This window comes from Scyliorhinus canicula, chromosome 9, assembly GCF_902713615.1.
Source record: "Scyliorhinus canicula chromosome 9, sScyCan1.1, whole genome shotgun sequence".
NCBI classification, from domain to species: Eukaryota; Metazoa; Chordata; class Chondrichthyes; order Carcharhiniformes; family Scyliorhinidae; genus Scyliorhinus; species Scyliorhinus canicula.
Genome location: NC_052154.1, coordinates 55,564,263 through 55,584,486, shown reverse-complemented (window position 1 = coordinate 55,584,486; position 20,224 = coordinate 55,564,263). Strand labels below are relative to the sequence as shown.

The 20,224-nt window shown below is 41.6% G+C and overlaps 1 protein-coding gene across 12 annotated transcripts in view; it reads right to left on the bottom strand.

Moving 5' to 3' along the window:
- Positions 1-20,224, bottom strand: part of chd9 (chromodomain helicase DNA binding protein 9) — a 268,042-nt gene that overhangs the window by 64,096 nt on the left and 183,722 nt on the right. For all 12 annotated transcript variants that reach the window (XM_038806710.1, XM_038806712.1, XM_038806713.1 and 9 more), the window contains 3 exons: positions 16,133-16,343; positions 4,052-4,247; positions 2,055-2,222 (listed from right to left, as the gene is read on the bottom strand). In XM_038806710.1, coding sequence (XP_038662638.1) covers positions 2,055-2,222; positions 4,052-4,247; positions 16,133-16,343 — 575 coding nt within the window. The remainder of the gene's footprint in view (positions 1-2,054; positions 2,223-4,051; positions 4,248-16,132; positions 16,344-20,224) is intronic.

Here is a 20,224-nt window from a genome sequence, read left to right as displayed (position 1 = left end):
CAAGTGAGGTTTGAACGAGTAGCCTTTGTTCTTCTTTGTCTTCTGATAAGGGACGTGCACCAGAGGACCACAGGCATCTGGCTGTGCCCTGGTCCTTTTTATCCTGAGACCCTATCCTGTCTTGGTTAGTTCCTTGGGAGGCACTGACTACAATCTATTGTATGAGTATTCAATGGCCCTCTCTGTATAAATATGTGGAACGATGATCGTTCTGTACTGTGCCTGAGTTTGGGGTTTTGATGCATCTTGTGATACATGTAAAATATCCTTTTAAAACTGGTGTTTTCACAATTGTTTTCTGAACATTTTTATTTTGTCATTGCGGGGTTAAAGAATCCATGATTGGCTACTTCAAGGGTATAGACGGATCTGATATCCAGGACGATGTTACAGTGTGATATTGGTGTCTCTGGTGTTGAGGAAGACATGGGCATGTCTGGTGCGCACCAAAACATGGCACCAAGATCTTATCCTGAATTCCCGTGGTTATTGCGATCAATCGCTGTGTGGGAAGGTGTGCACCATTTTACCATGTTTTCATGGCTTTATCCTCCTCTCCCTTGTTCTCTAGTGATGCATATAGAGGTACCACCTTTATAGATTTTACTGGGCCTACTGTATTGCTGCTCTCCTGTGTTCCTCTGTATCGATGTATGTTGAGACACTTTTGCTAACTGTACTAATCCTGTGGTTTTGTTGCGTACTTTGTTAAAATGGAAAAACTTCAATAAAAATACTTTTGAAAAGTTAGTTATGTGTTTACGGATCAAACTGACTGTGCTAACTCAATGTACAGATCTGATCTATTGGCATTACACAGGCCATTATTCTGGTTATCTTCACAGGTATGAAAATGAAATGCACCATATTAGACTACATTATCTATGTTCAAAGTGGATTCCTTTTCAGTCCATCACTTTTCAAGACAGCTGCCGATATCCAAGCTGTCAAATTCCCATCTTCAACCCCACAGCCTCCCTCCCCATCTCCTCTTTACAACGCTAGGATTCTCACTATTCCAACAACCGCATCCAGGAATGGGTGCTTTTTGTACACCTGAAATGAAATGAAATTAAATGAAAATCGCTTATTGTCACGAGTAGGCTTCAATTAAGTTACTGTGAAAAGCCCCTAGTCGCCACATTCCGGCGCCTGTTCGGGGAGGCTGTTATGGGAATCGAACCGTGCTGCTGGCCTGCCTTGGTCTGCTTTCGAAGCCAGCGATTTAGCCCAGCGTGCTAAACAGCACCTGGTGCTGACAAGCTGAGCTTGGTTGTTTTGATAGAATTGCCAACTGTTGTTCACCATCAAAGCCCTCAAGGTGAATTGCTGGTGGGTTGAGTGAAGTTGCAACAGCTGCCCAGCACCTGCAGAACCTGCCTCCTTAAGAAAGAGAAAATACTTTTTGAGGTAACAAGTCAGAGTGAAAGCTGGGGGCAAAAAGAGTTGAACTCTTAACACAAGGGGGCATCAGATGGAATGCAATTGTCTCATTTCGTCCTGTAGATAATATTTCAATGGGACAGTGGGGAAAAACATCTTTAATCAAAAGAACAGCAATGGAAACAAATCGAGCAGCCCTGAATTGGAAAATTATTGTTAATATTCACAGAATAAAAGATGAACAGTAAAAGCTGAATATTTTCTCAAACTCGAGACTAGAGACAGAGAATCATCACAATACATTTGGCCCATCAAGTTCATGTTGGCCCTATGTAGAGCAATCCAATCAGTCCCTTCAAATTTATTTTGCTCAAGTGTCCATCCAATTTTCTTTGGGAATTATTAATCGTTTCTGCTTTCATCATCTTCATAGGCAGCGAGTTTCAGGTCATTACCAGTTGTTGCTTAAAAAGGTTCTTTCTCATATCCTCCCCTGTATCTCTTATCCAAAAACCTGAGATGTGTGTCCTCTAGTCCTTGCAGTATTAGCCGATTTCTACCTTATTTACACCAGTCATAATCTCTCACATCACTGTATAATTGATGTTCGGTCAATGTGAATAATCAGGATATCATGTAACATTTTACAAAACAATATTTTCATTACATACCCCGCCAACACTGTTTTCTCGTCCATTCATACTCTGCAGCACAGCTTTGTCGAGACCCAACTTCAGACTCGCTTTGTCAAACATCTCCCGTTCATACGAGTTCCGAGTTATTAGCCTGTAAACTTTCACAGCTTTGTTCTGACCAATCCTGTGACATCGAGCTTGAGCCTTCAAACAGAAAAGCCACTGACTAGTGCAACAGTACACCACAGATTTTAAACATTAAGCCACAAAATGAGGAACTCATCGTATTTTATCAAATCAATATGCCACACAACCATTTCCACCTCCGTGATCTAAAATATTAGCAGCCAGAGGGCAAATTCACAAAAGGCTTTCATGGAAGGAAGTCAGGCCCCTTGGCTAGTTAATCAATGTAGTATCATTTTACAAAATTGTTTAAAGTAAAAGCTGTATTCAACTTGATGCTGCTTATGCTTTGTACAATTCTAAAGGCACAGACATCTTTTGTGGACCCGTTTTTATGTTTGACCGTAGTTATTTGACTGGGAGAGCTAATACAGCCAAGTGTTATCCAGTCTTCAACATCAGCCGATGCGGACATGCAACATGGTAGTGGCAGTAGTGCGGGAATCTTTTTCCCATTCCTAATCACTGTTAATAATGCTGCTGCACAATGCCCTTGTTGAAATCAACCAGATCACCACGACATTAAAACTCTGAATATGCATCCTAAATAGTGACATTTCTGCTCCTCCTCGTGCTCTCAAAAGGAGTTTAATTTATATTGACATAATTTTAGTCTTATTGGTCACACAATAATTCAAACATCACCCAGTGTAGTTCGACTAGATTTAAAACATGCTGACACAGCACTCTTCAGAAGTTGGGGAAGGGTTGGGGGGGTTGCATAAATTTGGCTTGATCATTCCTGGGGATCCTTAGAAAGCTGAGGGAGCTCTAATCGAGCTTTTTAAAATGACTCAGGTAATTGATAGTTTAGGGTAGATAGAGAAGCCATTTCCCTCTAGTGACCAATCCAGGACAAGAAGACAATTCCAAAATTAGAACCAGGCTACTAGGTAAGCAAATCAGGAAGCACTTTGGAACTCCCTCTCCCAACAGGCAATTCCAGACTGTCACTGATAAATTTTTGCTAGGCAAGGGTATATGGGATACGGAGCAAAGGTGGGTAAATGGAACGAAAGTACAAGTCAGCCTTGATCTGACCGAATGGCAGAGCAGACTTGAGGGGATGAATGACCTACTCCCATCCCTATGGATTTCATTAAAGCCTGTTGGAATTCCAGTGGCTCCAGATCCTCTTGGGATGTACATCACAAAGGCCTCGCACAGAAATGAGTTGCATCTAGAATGGGTTGACTGATCAGTGCTGCTGGCTTTCAGCTATCCACTGCCAGCCCTGATTGACCAAGTGTTTCAAGCAAGGGGGGGGGATCAGTTTTGTAAATTGTGCATTTTGACTTCTGACACTTTGCAGCAGGATTTGCAACCTGACAAACTGTCTTTTCTCACTAACACTCAATTTTACTCATTAAACTTTTTGCTTTGTCCTTTGGCAGCGCGGTAGCACAAGTGGATAGCACTGTGGCTTCACAGCGCCAGGGTTCTAGGTTCGATTCCCCGCTGGGTCACTGTCTGTGCGGAGTCTGCACGTTCTCCGCGTGTCTGCGTGGGTTTCCTCCGGTTTCCTCCCACAGTCCAAAGACGTGCAGGTTAGATGGATTGGCCATGATAAATTGCCCGTAGTGACCAAAATGTGACAAATAATACGCATCTTATTACAAGGATAAAAATAGTTTTTTTTAAAAAAATGTCGAGGTCTTAGTTGGATTTTTGGGAATATGCATGGATTAGCAAATTTTCCCCTAATGATTTTATAGACTTGGGTGAGAAAATGTTCACTCATTAAAAAAACTAACAAAACAAAAGCCTATTTCTTCTAAAGGTGCCTAATTACCAAACTTTACTTAATCTATATTTAAAGTTCATTTTCTCTTTTATTTTTTTATTACCTGAAGGTCATTCTGTGGATTCCAGTCGGAATCAAAAATGATACAAGTATCTGCTGCAGTTAGATTGATGCCTAAACCTCCAGCTCTTGTGCACAGTAAGAACACAAAGCGGTCAGAGTCAGGTTTGCTAAATCGGTCAATTGCTGCTTGCCGTAAGTTTCCCCGAACTCTCCCGTCAATACGCTCATATGGGTACCTGCAAATAAAATGATAGATACAATAAAAATCATTAATATGGTTTTCACATGGTTCTGGGTAAAGATTTTGTCTTTCATACATTCTATATTTGCTTTCTACCATTGCAAAACTTTGCACTGCAATGCCTCACTTCTTATTAAATCTACAACAACTCATTCAAGATGTGAAATTACAGCAATAAAACATTGTCAACAGAAACACCAATCATTTAGAATAGTGAATCATTCTAAATCATTGATGTATATCTTTGTTGTCCGAAACCTTCAACCATATGGCCATCATGGTGATAGAGCATTGCAAAGGCAAAGTAAACAATTATTTTATCTGGGAAGCAGGCCTCTATACATGGATATGTAGATGCGTCTAGAGCTCCAACCTTTTTCCAATAGCTATGTAATCTTGACTGTTTAAAGAAAATTAATGCAATAATTAGCTTCTTTGAAATATTAGGCAGTATCCATTTGCAATCATGGTTCGATTGGTAAACCTTCACCAGGGGGTGGGGGGGGGGGGGGGAGCATTCACACTTCTTGCACTATAACAGCGACTGCACTTCAAAAAAACATCTTTGGCTGGAAAGCACTTTGAAATGTAGTTATCATGAAAGCTATGATATAAATTTTCTTTTCCATTATCTAGCCCCTGCTGGAGTGAATGCTCTGTAAGTGTTGAGACTGGGTGATGCTTAAATTCTAGGTGGAGGTAAAAAGTGTTCAAGAGATGCAAGGAGAACAAATATCATGAGGACGTCATAAACACATCTTAACACAGCAATGGAGTTGCACCCTCCTCCAGGATGGGTCATATTATTTCTCTATGTAGTCAAATCCAAAATGTACGCTGTAATTTTATTATTACAGTAAAATGGAAAACCACCAACATTAATGCTAAAACTGCAGCATGAACATGTCTGCAAAGGCAGTCACCAAATGCATTGGGCCCCTTTAAGAAGCTGGTTCTGATTAGGTACTGTTATACAGCAACGGATTTGACAGGCAGCATCATATTACATTCTGCACTAGTGCCACATATAATTTAAAACCTGCTGTGCATCTGCTTCAATGGGTAAGATGTTTACAATCACTATAGTGCAGCAGATTATACAATATATTGCATACTTCACTCAGCCGCCAGTCGATAATTGATGTATTTTATCATTTACTCCTAGTAACTTAATCTGAACCATGATATAAATAGAAAACAGCAATGTCCCACAGAATAAAATATTTACGCAATCCAATTTTAACAAACAAATCCCTTTCTATAAACACTTGCTACAGAGGAACTCAGCTAAACATTCTCCACTAAACTTATCTGGCAGGGGAGACGGTGGCATAGTGGTATAGTCACTGGACTAGCAATCCAGAGACCCAGGGTAATGATCTGTGTGCCTGGGTTTGAATCCCACCATGGCAGATAGTGGAATTTAAACTCAATAAAATGTCTGGAATTATACAGGGCCTTGGTACAGGGCCTTGGTGAGGCCTCACTTGGAGTATTGTGTGCAGTTTTGGTCTCCTTCTCCGAGGAAGGATGTTATTACTCTCGAGGTAGTGCAGCGAAGATTGACCAGACTGATTCCAGGGATGGCGGGACTGCCATATGAGGAGAGATTGACTAGGTTAGGATTGTTCTCGCTAGAGTTCAGAAGAATGAGGGGGGATTTCATAGAGACTTATAAAATTCTAACAGGACTAGACAAGGTAGATGCAGGGAAGATGCTACCAATGAAGGGTGTGTCCAGAACCAGGGGTCACAGCCTGAGGATTCAGGGTAAACCATTTCAGACAGAGATAAGGAGTTTTTTCTTCACACAAAGAGTGGTGAACCTGTGGAATTCATTACCACAGGAAGTAGTTGATGCTAAAACTTTGAAAATATTCAAGGGGCGGCTGGATATAGCACTTGGGGAGAATGGGATCAAAGGCTATGGGGAGAAAGCGGGATTAGGCTATTGCGTTGGATGATCAGCCATGATCGCGATGAATGGCGGAGCAGGCTCAAAGGGTCAAAAGGCCTCCTCCTGCTCGTATCTTCTAAGTATCTATGAATAAAAGTCTAATGTTGATCATGAAACCATTGTCGATTGTCCTAAAAGCCCATCTGTTTCACGAATGTCCTTTAGGGAAGGAAATCAGACCCACAGCAATGCCCTCTGAAATGGCCTAGTGAGCCATTCAGTTGTATTCCAACACAATATGAAAACACAAAAAAGGATTGAAACCAGGCGGACAACCAGGTATCGACCTAGACACAGGAAAAGACAACAGCAATCAAGCTCTGTTGACCCTGCAAAGTCCTCCTCACTAACATCTGGGGTCTTGTGCCAAAGTTGGGAGTGCTGTCACACAGACTAGTCAAGCAACATCCTGACGCAGTCATACTCACGGAATCATACCGTACAATGTCCCAGATACAATAATCACCATTCCTGGGTATGTCCTGTCTCACTGGTAGGATAGACCTGGCATGAGGTGGTGGCACAGTGGTATACAGTCAGGATGGAGTTACCCTCAACATCGATTCCGGACCCCATGAAGTCTCATGGCTTCAGGTTAAACACAGGCAAGGAAACCTTCTGCTGATTACCACGTACCGAACACCATCAGCAGTCCTTCATGTTGAACACCACTTGGAGGAAGCATGCAGGATGGTAAGGGTGCAGAATATACTCTGGGTGGGGGAGTTGCTTGGTGATACCAACACTGACTGAGCTTGCTGGGTCCTAAAGGACATAGCTGCTAGACTGGGACTGCAGCAGGTGGTGAGGAAAAAATTACTTGACCTAATCCTCACCAACCTGCCTGCTGCGGATACATCTGTCCATGACAGTATCGGTAGAAGTCTGCTTGTAGAGACAAAATCCCACCTTCACATGTTGTGTGGCACTACCACTGTGCTAAATGGGATAGACTTCAAAAAGATCCAGCAACTCACAACTGAGCATCTATGAGGTGCTGTAGGCCATCATCAGCAACAAAATTGTACTCAACCATAAGCTGCAACCTCATGACCTGGCATATCCCCCATTCTACCATTACCACCAAGCCAGGGGATCAACCCAGGTTCAATGAAGAGCAGGAGGGCATTCCAGGAGCAACACCAGGCATACCTAGAAATTAGGCATCAACCTGGTGAAGCTGCAACACAAGACTACTTGTATGACAAACAGCATAAGTAGCAAGTGATTCCACAATGAATGCATCAGATCTGCAGTCCTGCCATATCCAGCCCTATATGGTGATGGAAAATTAAACAACTCACTGGAGGGGGAGGCTCCACAAATATCCCCATCCTCAATGATGGAGGAGCCCACTACATCTGTGCCAAACACATGGCTGAAGCACTTGCAAAAATCTTTAGCCAGAAGTGCCCAGTGGACGATCCGTCTCGGTCTCCCCAGAGATCCCCAGCATCACAAATGTTAGTCTTCAGCCAATATGATTCACTCCATGTGATACCAAGAAACAGCTGAAAGCACTGGATACTGCAAAGGCTATGGCCCCTGATAATATTCCAGCAATAGTAGTCAAGACTTGTGCTCCAGAACTTGTCACACCCCTAGCCAAGCTGTCCCAGAATAGCTACAACACTGGCATCTATCCAGCAATGAGGAAAATTGCCCGTGTGTGGTCTGTACACAATAAGCAGGACAAATCCAGCCTAGCCAATCATCGTTCTATCAGTCTACTCTCCATCATCAGCAAAGTGATGGAAGGGCTGATGGTGGTCGGTACGTGATAATCGACAGGTTTCCTTGCCTGTTTTTTTTAAATATAAATTTCGAGTACCCAATTCATTTTTTCCAATTAAGGAGCAATTTAGCGTATCCAATCCACCTACCCTGCACATTTTTGGGTTGTGGGGGTGAGACCCACGCAAACATGGGGAGAATGTACATACTCCACACGGACAGTGACCCAGAGCCGGGATCGAACCTGGGATCTCGGCGCCGTGAGGCACCAATGCTAACCACTGCGCCACCGTGCTGCCCTCCCTTGCCTGTGTTTAACTTGAAGCCATGAGACTTCATGGGGTCTGGAATCAAGCAGCACCTACTCAGTAATAACCTGCTCACGGACGCTCAGTTTGTGTTCTCCCAAGGTTACTCAGCTCCTTCCCTCGTCATCAAAGTAGCATTTGACAGAGTATGGCATCAAGGAGTCCTAGCAAAACTCGAGTCAATGGGAATCAGGGGAAAACTCTATGTTGGTTGTAGTCATACCTGGTACAAAGGAAAATTGTTGTGGTGGTTGGAGGTCAATCATCTCAGCTCCAGGACATCACTGCAGGGTAGTGTCCTAGCCTTCAGTTGCTTCATCAATGCATGTCCAAATGCAGCAAGACCTGACAATTACCAGGCTTGACCTGATGAGTGGCAAGGTACATTCAAGACACGTGCCTGGCAATGGGCACCTCTTACAAAAGAGGATCTAACCATTGCCCCTTGACATTCAAAGGCATTACCATCCCTGAATCCCCCACAATCAACATCCTGGGAGTTACAATTGATCAGAAACTGAACTGGACTAGCCATATTAATACCGTGGTGACTAGAATAGGTCAAAGGCTAGGAATCCTACGGCGAGTAACTCACCTCCTGACTCCACAAAATCTGTCCACCATCTACAAGGCACAACTCAGGAATTAAATGGAATACTCCCCACTTGCCTGGATGAGTGCAGCTCCAACAACACTCAAGAAGCTCAACACCATCCAGCCCGCTTGATTTCTACCCCTTCCACATTCAATCCCTCCACCACCGACAAACAGTGGCAGCTGTGTGCACCATCTACAAGTTGCACTGCAGTAACTCGCCAAGGTTCCTTAGGCATCACCTGCTAATCCCACGAAAACCAACATCTAAAAGGACAAGAGCAGCAGATACCTGGGAATACCACTAACTCAGGGTGGGCAATTAAATGCTGGCCTAGCTAGCGACGCCCACATCCCGTAAATTAATACAAAATAGTTGTTTTCCTCTAAAAATTGAAACACCATTTATTTTAGAGTTTGAGCTAAGCCCCCCATAAATTACTAAAAAAAATGCACACCCAAACAGACCGCCATAGGTCAGTAAATAATTACACTTAGTCAGTTTAGCCTCTAATTTACAGATGTGAAACTATATTTATTTACAGATTGTTAAATGTAATTAGGAGAAATTAAATACAAAGAAAATATATATTTGTTTTGCAAGTGTTTTCACCTGTTGAGGGCTGGAATTAGAAATTGTGGTAATTGTGGCTCTCTCGTTATTTACTGCTCAGATTTATCACTCTATAATTATCTTAAACAAGACATAGCCAAGCTACAATTAATCATTTATTTCTTACTGATTAAGAAGCCCATCAAAACATGCTCAGATACAAATTTAATTTCCACTAACTACACATTTCTCATGGCTTTAAGTACCAAAGCAAATTAATTACAAGCTCGCCTGTCTCGCAATCAGGGGAGTGACATTTTTACATTAATTATTTTTTCAGGGAATGGCCATATTCAAATTATTTCAAGAGAAATGGCCACTTTCAAACTATTAATTTTGACAAGCTTGTATGCATGCAGTTCCTGCAAGTATCACACCTACTCAGTCAAGGATTTTCATGCGTTTCTTATCGTACAAACATGTGTTTACTAATTTTACTTAGTCTGACTAAGACTTCAATGTATGATTTCCAAGATAGGCAGCCAATTTAGGGCAGCACGGTAGCATTGTGGATAACACAATCGCTTCACAGCTCCAGGGTCCCAGGTTCGATTCCGGCTTGGGTCACTGTCTGTGCTGAGTCTGCACATCCTCCCCATGTGTGCGTGGGTTTCCTCCGGGTACTCCGGTTTCCTCCCACAGTCCAAAGATGTGCAGGTTAGGTGGATTGGCCATGCTAAATTGCCCTTAGTGTCCAAAATTGCCCTTAGTGTTGGGTGGGGTTACTGGGTTATGGGGATAGGGTGGAGGTGTTGACCTTGGGTAGGATGCTCTTTCCAAGAGCCGGTGCAGACTCGATGGGCCGAATGGCCTCCTTCTGCACTGTAAATTCTATGTCTATGTAATTTTGCACTTGCCTCCAAGGGCAGTCTGCAAGCCAGGTGGTGTTGTGTGTCCAGCTCATTTTAAAATTTAAAAACTCCTTAATTTTATACTTTCTTTTTTAACATTAATTTTAAAGTGATTCTTTTCACTGGAAGAAAACAGGCGAGATGACCATCTGTGAACTTGCCAGCTCCTACCTTTCGTCTCCACTATGTACCAAACCTTCATCAAGAACCTAAATGGACCTTCTCTTCTAGTGTCAGAAAATAGTGCACTTAAGCACACTCACAGATGACTAATCCTGGAGTGATATTAGACAGTTGCTGCCTGTCCACAAAAAGAAAATCATCAGTCGAATCAATTACTGGAGGGGGAGTCAAATCATCTAAAACGCAATGCTGCATTTCCCAGTAAGACTTTCTGCACCTACAGGCACCATTGGGCTGGAGTGCATTCCTGCCAACATACAACCTGAATATCAGACCCGACTCTTTATACAGCAGGTTGAAGTCTGTACAAAGAGTGTATCCAAGCTGCTCATAAGGAAAGTGCCAGTACCGCTACCGATTTCCATCCTATCCCGAACAAAACATCACATATTCAGCACTTTGATGAGCAGTAATGTTAATGCACAACATTTCAGCAAGAACCTCGGTGTACATTGAGCTGCACAGTGACAATTGCCCTCTGCATGGATATAACTGTAAATGCAGAGCTCCAAATCGGCAACAAGTAAAATGGCATAAATAGAGGAAGCTGCTTACACGTTACCTGCCTTCATCTTAGAATTGAAGACTTTTGTGCTCCAATTTTTCGCACTATGTATGACACTGAAACAAAAGGTTGTTAACAGGTGGGCAGATAACAATGGACACCGAAATGTCCGAGAAAGAAATAAGATGTGCGAACAAACCAAGAGGACAGCAATGATAGCAAGGAGAGAAATAAAGCGTACGGTGAAGAGAAAAAGAAATGTAAGGAATCGAGAATCTGGCAGTTAGTTAGTGGGGGGAAAATTGTGCAAACTGTTGTAGGATTTAAATAAATGGTGGAGCACAACTCCATCCCTGATCAAAAATTGCTAATAGCCAGGAACAAAGTAAACTTTTGTAAGTTATTGGCACCCTTCAACACTAACTCCATATATACAACCGTAATTAAAAAAATGGCAGGGGATGGGTGCACTGCACCTCCCTCTGTTTCTGAAAGAGCTAATCGTGTATCAATCTGTTTCAGAACTTTTTTTCCTTCAGAAAAAGAGATGAAAGGTCAAGACTCACAACTTGAGACACCACCAAGCTTAAAAATATAATTCACCATGTAATTTTTCCAAATAATCTGAGATATTGAGCAAGGGTACAATCAAACCCTTACACATATTAAGTTGCAGCACAATGCAATCCAATGACAATCCAGGTCAATGAACTAGTCAGCTTTCTCCACCCATCTTTCATTTGGCTCAAGGCACAAACCATGATCTTTTCTTCGTCACAAACAAAAATCAAACAGTCAGGCAGTCAGGCGAAGACTGAAACACTGAGCCATGCTATGTTAAATCTATAAACACTCTCGGGAAAAGTTGTTTTGTTTCAGCACTGGAAATGCACCAATAAACAACACTCATTTTTATTCACAGTCGAGCCTGATTTCTGAATTTGCAAGATACAGGTTGAGCATACTTTATCCAAAACCGTCGAGGACAATGTCATTTCAGATCATTTTGGTTTTTGCATTGTGTATAAAGTTACAATGGCCCATGCCAAGCCTAGCTATAGTCTGAAGTAAATAAAACGGCTGAAAAAGTAAGATGTACCACTGAGTAATAATTGCAGGATATCTGTAATAAAACTCTTTTTGACATGCTCAGCCAAAAATCGGCTAAGCGGACAAACAACTGGGCTCCCGCATTAAAGGTCGATGGCAGTTTTTGGATTTGTTTGGTTTTCAATGTACGGATAAAGGATACTCAACCTGTACCTGTCTTTACAGACCCACTATGCTGAAGGAGGAGTACTGCAACTGGCCGTGTCAACACAGAATTAACTGGGCAATTGATAAAGTGACTTGAAAAAGCCAGTGAGGACACCAAGCAGCTGCCCCTCAGACTGCTGCAATTAAGAATTAACACAAGACCACAAGCTGGACATGTATGTTATATACTGGCTGAAAAGAAATAAAATGGCACAATCAGCTTGGTGACCAAGAATCCACGAAAGATTAAAAGGTGCTTGGTACGGGCCCTTGCTTGATAATTATCCTCAATCATTATTTTGCTCAAATCTTCTATTGCAACAAAAAGGATTACTTGGACAAACTGCAATGGAAACAGGAGTAGGTCATTCAGCCCAGTCAACCATATAAATAATTGCTGACAAAAAATATGCTTACGTGTTTTGTCACCGTGAGTGAGTTTTCACTGGTTAATTCAACCATATGACAATGTTTATACTGTTGGTTCTTAAGGCTGAGAAAATATTGCAAACTGACTACGTGAAGTGCAGCAAGTGACATTGGTGTGTCGATAGCTCAAAAAACATCAGGGTAATGCAGTCAAGTCTATAGTGCCATCAGGAGAGCTTTGATGAATAGCACTTTTTATAATTGGTTTTACTGCATTCTCAGGAAGCATTTTCTAAAAGCCAACAGGAATTGTATTCAGCAGTTTTCATCATCAAGTTCTTGGATTACAGGTTTGGAAAATGGATAGGTTTTTGTGCGTGCAAAATTGCATGCGCATTCATAAATAATGCATTTATGATTCTGCTATACTAGACATAGATGAAATTCTAACGGAAAAATTGTTAATATTCCTATTCAGCTGCATTCGTTATTTGTTCTTGGGATGTGGGCGTTGCTGGCTGGGCCAGCATTTGTTACCCATCCCTAATTGCCCCTGAACTAAGTGGCTTGCTCGGCTATTTCAGAGGGGGGCAATTAAGAGTCAACTGCATCACTGTGTGGGTCTGGAGTTCCATGTAGGCCATACCACACAAGGACAGCAGATTTCCATCCCCGAAGGACATTAGTGAGCACCTGGTTTTTACAACAATTGGCAATGGTTTTGTGGTCATCATTATACTTTTCATTCCAGATTTTTAGGAATTCAAATTTCACCATCTGCCATGGTGGGATTCGAACATTACCCTGCGTCTCTGGATTACTATTCTAATAACAATACCACTACGCCACTGCCTCCCCTTTCAACAAGCTTTTTTGGAAATCTAATTTTCATACAAACAAGCCTCATGTACAATTCTCGAGTTAAGATGGTGGGTAGAACATAGAACAGTACAGCACAGAACAGGCCCTTCGGCCCTCGAAGTTGTGCCGAGCAATGATCACCCTACTCAAACCCACGTATCCACCCTATACCCGTAACCCAACAACCCCCCCCAACCTTACTTTAATTAGGACACTATGGGCAATTTAGCATGGCCAATCCACCTAACCCGCACACCTTTGGACTGTGGGAGGAAACCGGAGCACCCGGAGGAAACCCACGCACACACGGGGAGGACGTGCAGACTCCACACAGACAGTGACCCAGCCGGGAATCGAACCTGGGACCCTGGAGCTGTGAAGCATTTATGCTAACCACCATGCTACCGTGCTGCCCCAAAGGGACACACTGCTCATACAAGCCACTGATATACCATTTTGGATACCAACTTTAAGGAACGTGAAAAGGCATAGAGAGTAATATTCTAGCTCCCATTCTATAGAAAACACCCAATTCTCCATTTCCTATTTCTCTATATACAGTTGACAGAGATGGAAAACTAATCAGGTTAGGAAGTTATATGTGAACCTGTGACAAAAGAATAAAGCACTAATTCAATACATTGACTTGCGTGAAGGTTTGTAAAATATTATATTCATTTGCTTGGCCGAGGTTTGACTGCATTCAATCAACATGCATGCTCTGCACAAAAACTAAAAATAAAGCCAATGGACAGTTTCAAAAAGCTGACACGACCCTCAAACAGCCAACATCTCCGAAACAATACAACACGTAAAGGTGAGGGTCAACATTAAGCGGACTGTGACATGGGGCACCCATAACATATGCTGCAGGGATATCAAACAATCATTTTTATTGCAGAGGGAAAAAATCTACAATACAAATGAGCAAATTACAACAATAATGGATTTAGAAATCACTGAATACGCTAGAGAGCATAATCTGTGAATTTTATTTTCTAGGAGCATGCCATCTCGAGCAAGTTGATTTTTTTACATTTTGAAGTTTATTACAAAATTTTGCTTTCAACTTCTAGAAGGGTTACAATAATTATAAAACTACTTTAGTATAACAGGATAAAATAAATGGGTTACTGTTTTGTGTTAAATTAGTGGAAAGCAAAATGTATGAAGGTACCAGATTTTCATACGTTGTCACCCAAAATCAAGGCTGCCATTTGCACTTCTAACATAAACGTTTATTTTGTTGTAGTGGAAATAGAAATTATGCACCCAAAGCATTATAACGGGTGCATAAGAATGTGATTACCAGCAATGGGTGAGGAACTGAATATTTCCTCATACAACTCATTCCTTGTGCATACTGACTGCTCTGATATGGAGGTTGAAAAACCTCAACGCTGCATATGCAAACAAATTGAAAACAGCTCAAGTTGCTGGAAATTAGTGGGCTGTAATTCTCATACAAACAAGTCAGAAATCATACTTGCAAATGTCAATTCAATTTGAATATTGGAATGCCAGTGTAATTTGTTGAGATGAAGCAAAATTCAATCACTAATAACTCCACAAGTTATTCTACTTCCAAATCCTGATGTTTTCGCAGGACAGCAACAGGAACGCACAGTAGACAAATCATACACACACCTTTTGAGTTTCTTCTAGCTAACAAATTTCTTTGGAAGTCTAGGTACTGTTATTTCAATGAAATAAATGACCATTTCCTCTTTTTGGTAATGCTGGTTGAGGGATAACAGCTTGACAAGACACAGAGAACACTCCGGCGCTCTCCAATTTGTGTCATCACATCTATAATGTTCATCCAAAGTGGAATCTAGAGTCCACACAGTGCAGGAGGCCATTCAGCCCATCGAGTCTGCACCGATCCTCCGAAAGAGCACTCTAACTAGACCCACTCCCCCCATCCTATCCCTGTAACGCCATGGATTCATCTTTAGACTGTGGAAGGAAACCGGAGCACCTGGATGAACCCCATGCAGACACGGGGAAATGTGCAAACTCCACATAGTCACCCAAGGTTAGAATCAGACACTGGCACTATGGGGCAGCAGTGCAAACCACTGTGCCACAAGTAGTTTTAATGTTTCTGGTTTTAATGCTCAACTACTGAAAAATTTAAACATTTAGTTAAAATAAGTATTTTTAAGATTTTATCTAAATAAAGATTAACAATATTTAAATTTACCCTAAACATCAGTGTTTCAAATGCAATATTTACAGGCCTACCTGTTGCTATGTTTGAATGTGTTCTTAAGTTTTGCTGCAAAATCCTTTGATACAACATAGCTAGAAACATTCCCGTGATATTGTCGGAAGGTAATTGGTCGCTAAAATTATTTCATAAATGAGATGACAGTGATGGGAAGGGACTTCAGCAAAGCACCCCGTACAACCACCTGTTGGCCAGAGCTAGCAAATATATTGTGACATTTGACATAGAAAACTATAATATACATACTGCCAGAAGTGTGATCAAAAATTGAAACTAGGAGCACGAATTTTGCAGTGGAAATTTTACACAAAAATATGAGGTGCGCCCTTAAAATATTTGAAATACAGCATTATACAGTGTTATGCAAACAAATTCCATTTCTTAATTTTAGAGATTTGTACATCATAGCCTGTACCTCTTTTGAATAAGATAGTCCTCAAGGATGTCAAGGCAGCGCACCATTTGGGAGAAGACAAGAACTTTGTGACCACCAGCTTTCATCTTTGGGAGCAGCTTGTCAATTAAGACTAGTTTACCAGATGACTGAATCATTGCTTGTAGATGAAAGGCTGAAGCAACTGGATTGTGCATCTCTCTGAACTCTCCTAGAATCTTTTCTTCAGCACCTAGTACCAAAGAGAACACTCATCATCCTGGTTCTATATCCTTTGATCATATTGTCCAATGAATAATCTGCATCTGGGATATAACACTATTGCTTCAAACAAACCAATGTTACTTCACATGATACCACACAGTTGTTCAGATGCGAAATGGTGACATGTTGGGGGGATCCGTGGTACTTAAATATTAAACTGCAACAGCGTTATTAGTTGTAGGCTGCATGTTCTAAGGAAGCAACTAACAAGACCAAGAAAGCACATTAACACACCAAACAAAATAATTTTATACTGCAGCGAGGAATAACTCCAAACTCTTGAGAATTCGCAATTGATAGAATCTTTAGACAGAAATCCCTCATTTTAATTGATGTAAGGAGGATTTAGTTCTTACAAGCGTACTGGTTTAATGGAAAGCAGCCAGCACTGACACAATGGGGTGTGGGCTCTTTCCATACTGAATTCTCTATGCTTTTATGAAACAATGTCAAGCAAACTTGCTTATCTGTGTGTGGCGTGTAGACAACCGTGACTCAGAGCACATGTATGTAGCATGTCATGTGCTGTGTATTTATAAACATAAAAGCCAAGGGCTTTAGAAAAAGTGCTTAGCCTTTAAAACCTGGTTCATGAATACATTAAATATTATATTGAATTAGTAACAAAGTTTTTGTTTTAGCCAAACATTGTTTAGTCAACAACCAAGATTCAAAATACCCTCCAAAGTTTAGAAAAGCATCTGGCAGCCTGGATACGTCTTTCACCATGGCTGACGAGAAACTGGCTAGTGAATTGTGCGATAAGCAATTTATAGATACAAAATTATTGCTGCTGAATAATTATCATCACTTCAGATTTCAACAGAATTTTAGAATCTATTATAGGAGGTTTAATTTGGATACAAAAAGCCAACCATATTGCTATGGGAAGATTAAAAGCAACAAAGTCTAATTGTTGAGAAAAAACATATTAGGAATTGTAACCTTACTGTATCAAACAATTTATTGAAGTTGAAGTCAAATTTGAGCCTGAAGAGAATGGTACAGGAAAATAACACCCCCACCAAAGTCTGAGCTTATTGTAATATTTCTATGGTTATGCATTTAACATGCTATATAAAATAATTCACAGTTTAACACTTCGTTATATTCTAATGAATGCAATGGGCAAAAACAATCTGCTTATTCCACCTCTAGCTATCTGCAAATTTGAAATATTTTTCTATGGCAACAAATAGTTCTCTGAAAGCAATGGATGTTAATTTGTTCTCTGAAATACTAATGCTCTGAAGTTCTTTTTCCTTTTTATGTAAAGTTTCACACTTCATGAAGCCTCATTCTACTACATCACGATAGACTAGATAAGTGCTTTAATCAGTCAAATACTAAGGCATCACATTCAACTTGGTCAAAAAGCCAGTTCTCAAGTAAGCAACCCCTCCCCACTTACAATTCACAAATAATTTTGAATATGGTTAGTTATTGTTGGTCACATTCGCAGGAGACAAATATTTAAAATTTGACAAAATAGAAAGTTGGGAGAGAATAAAGAAATTTAAATGCAGTAATTTCTAAGATACCACTGACTTTTGCTTGCTGTAAAATTACTTCGAGAAAAAGTGGTTCTAATTTGCACGTTTTTAACATTTACAATCATGCCTGGCGGGCTGATTGCCAGATAGGAAACAGCAGAGCAAGGATGAAAGGAGCACTTTGTGGGCTGTTAACTAGTGGACTGCTGCAAGGATCAGTGCGGCATATGCCATTCAAGGCCTCAAAATGGTTGTACTCGGACCCGAGGGCGCTCTCGGTCTCGAGGCGACGCAGGTGTGCGGTGACATCCTGTCTGAGTGGACCCCTGCTTGAACGGAATTCCACATTGACTCCAAAACCTCCCTTGGGTGCCAGTGCCCCACAATCCTAGCCACATCGTGAAAATGTCCTCCATGCCTTTTCGCACTGCGCAGAGGGTTTTCCTGTATGGTCTGCTGCTGCACACCTTCCACCTCCTTGCCCTCACCCGCCGTCTGGGCATGCCTGACATGCCTCATTGCCACCCCGATGGTGGCGGTCCCCACTGGAGGTCCCTCTACAGAGGTGTACTCCCCCTAAATCTTGGGGACCTGGGGTGAAGGGTGATGCACGCAGTGGTACCATGCAATCACCACTCGCACCGGTTCACAAATGGCCAAGAACCCTGTCTTTTTTGCGGTCTTGTGGATTCCATGAGCCATGACTACGTTGAATGTTCTAGGCTGCACCCCTTTTTGGTTTTTTGACAATGTCTTTGTTGAGGTTTTGTTTGCACTTCAGCCCACATTCCTGATCTGCAGGCACCCGCTGCAGAGACGGGCGGGGATGACGAATGATCTCCTCGTGCACCTGCTCTTGGGCCTGGCGAAATTCGCCATAAACAAGTCCAGGCAGGGGGTAACCGAGGGGGTCGTCCAGCCGGACTGTCTGCTGCTTTATTTGTAGCCGGGTGTCCCTAAAGAGGGAGCACATGGTGTCCACGTCTCGAGATCATCCATGCTCAGTGGGCACCGTAGGGGTTTCCGTGTTAAGTTTCCGTTTCTCTTTGTTATTTTTGGGCAGTGCCCCTACCAGGAGCAACCCCTTTTAATTTGTCCCTCAGTTAATTTCCTTTGGTATACTGTTTTGATTGGACGCAAAAATAAATCAGTGCTGGAACTTCAGCTTTATAATAACCTATAAATTAATGACATGGACAAAAAGACCAAGGATGATGTATTTATGTTTGTTGATACAAAGCTGGGTGGGAATGTAAGCTTTGAGGAGGACACAAAGAAAATGCAAAGAAGCAAATACAAGTTAAGCAAATAGACAACAAGGAGTGGAATATAATGTGGGGAAACATGCAGTTATTCACTTTGGTAGTAATAAAAAAGCAGTTTAATAAAAAAGGATATGAAACCTGTAAATGTTAATATTCAGAGAGACTTGGGTGTATTCATACAAAGAGCGCAAAAGGTTAACGTGCAGGTACAGTAAACAATTAGGAAAGCAATCTGCATGTTGGCTTTTACTGCAAGTGGACTGGAGTAGAAGAATAAAGAAGCCTTGCCACAATGCACAAGTAAGACCACATCTAGTGGACTGAGGGTGGTTTTGGTCTCCATATTTAAGGAAGGATGTACTTGCGTTGGAAGTACTACAGCAAAGAGTCACTAGATTAGCTCCTGAAATAAGATGGTGACCAATGACATGAGGCTGAGTAAATTGGGCCAATACTCTATGGAGTTTAAAAGAGAGGTGATCTCATTCAAATTTGCATGATTCTGAAGAGGCTTGACAGGGTGAACGCAAAAGATTATTTTTCCTGGCTGGGAAATTCGAACAAAAAGGATCAGTTCCAGGGTGGAACCAATCATTTAAGACTGAAATGAGGATAAGTTTCTTCACTCAAGGATGTGTTTTTGGGAATATCTACCCGAGGGCTGTATATGCTCCATCATTGAGTATACTCAAAGGATATTGGGAGCAGGTGGGGAAGTGGACCTGAGGCACAGGATCAGCCATGATTGTATTGAATGGCAGAGGAGGCTTGAGGGGTCATACCATCTACTCTTGCTCCTATTTCCTATCTTCAATGGTGATAGGATTAGTGTCAAGTCACAGTGAGTTTTTCTTCCCTAGGATTCACTTCCTCACATGGCAACTATTGTCAAATCTTTACTGGGATACATGAATGAGCAAACAAAAGCACCCATCGGTACATCATTTGCAGTTTGGCATTGCGCATGACTGAAATGGCAAAAATATTTAGTTTACAAGCTTATTCTCCAAACTGGGAACAAAAAAACTGCACTGCAATTATTGCCTGCTGAGTAAAAAGGGGCTAGGGAGTCTAGTCCACCTGTTCCACTG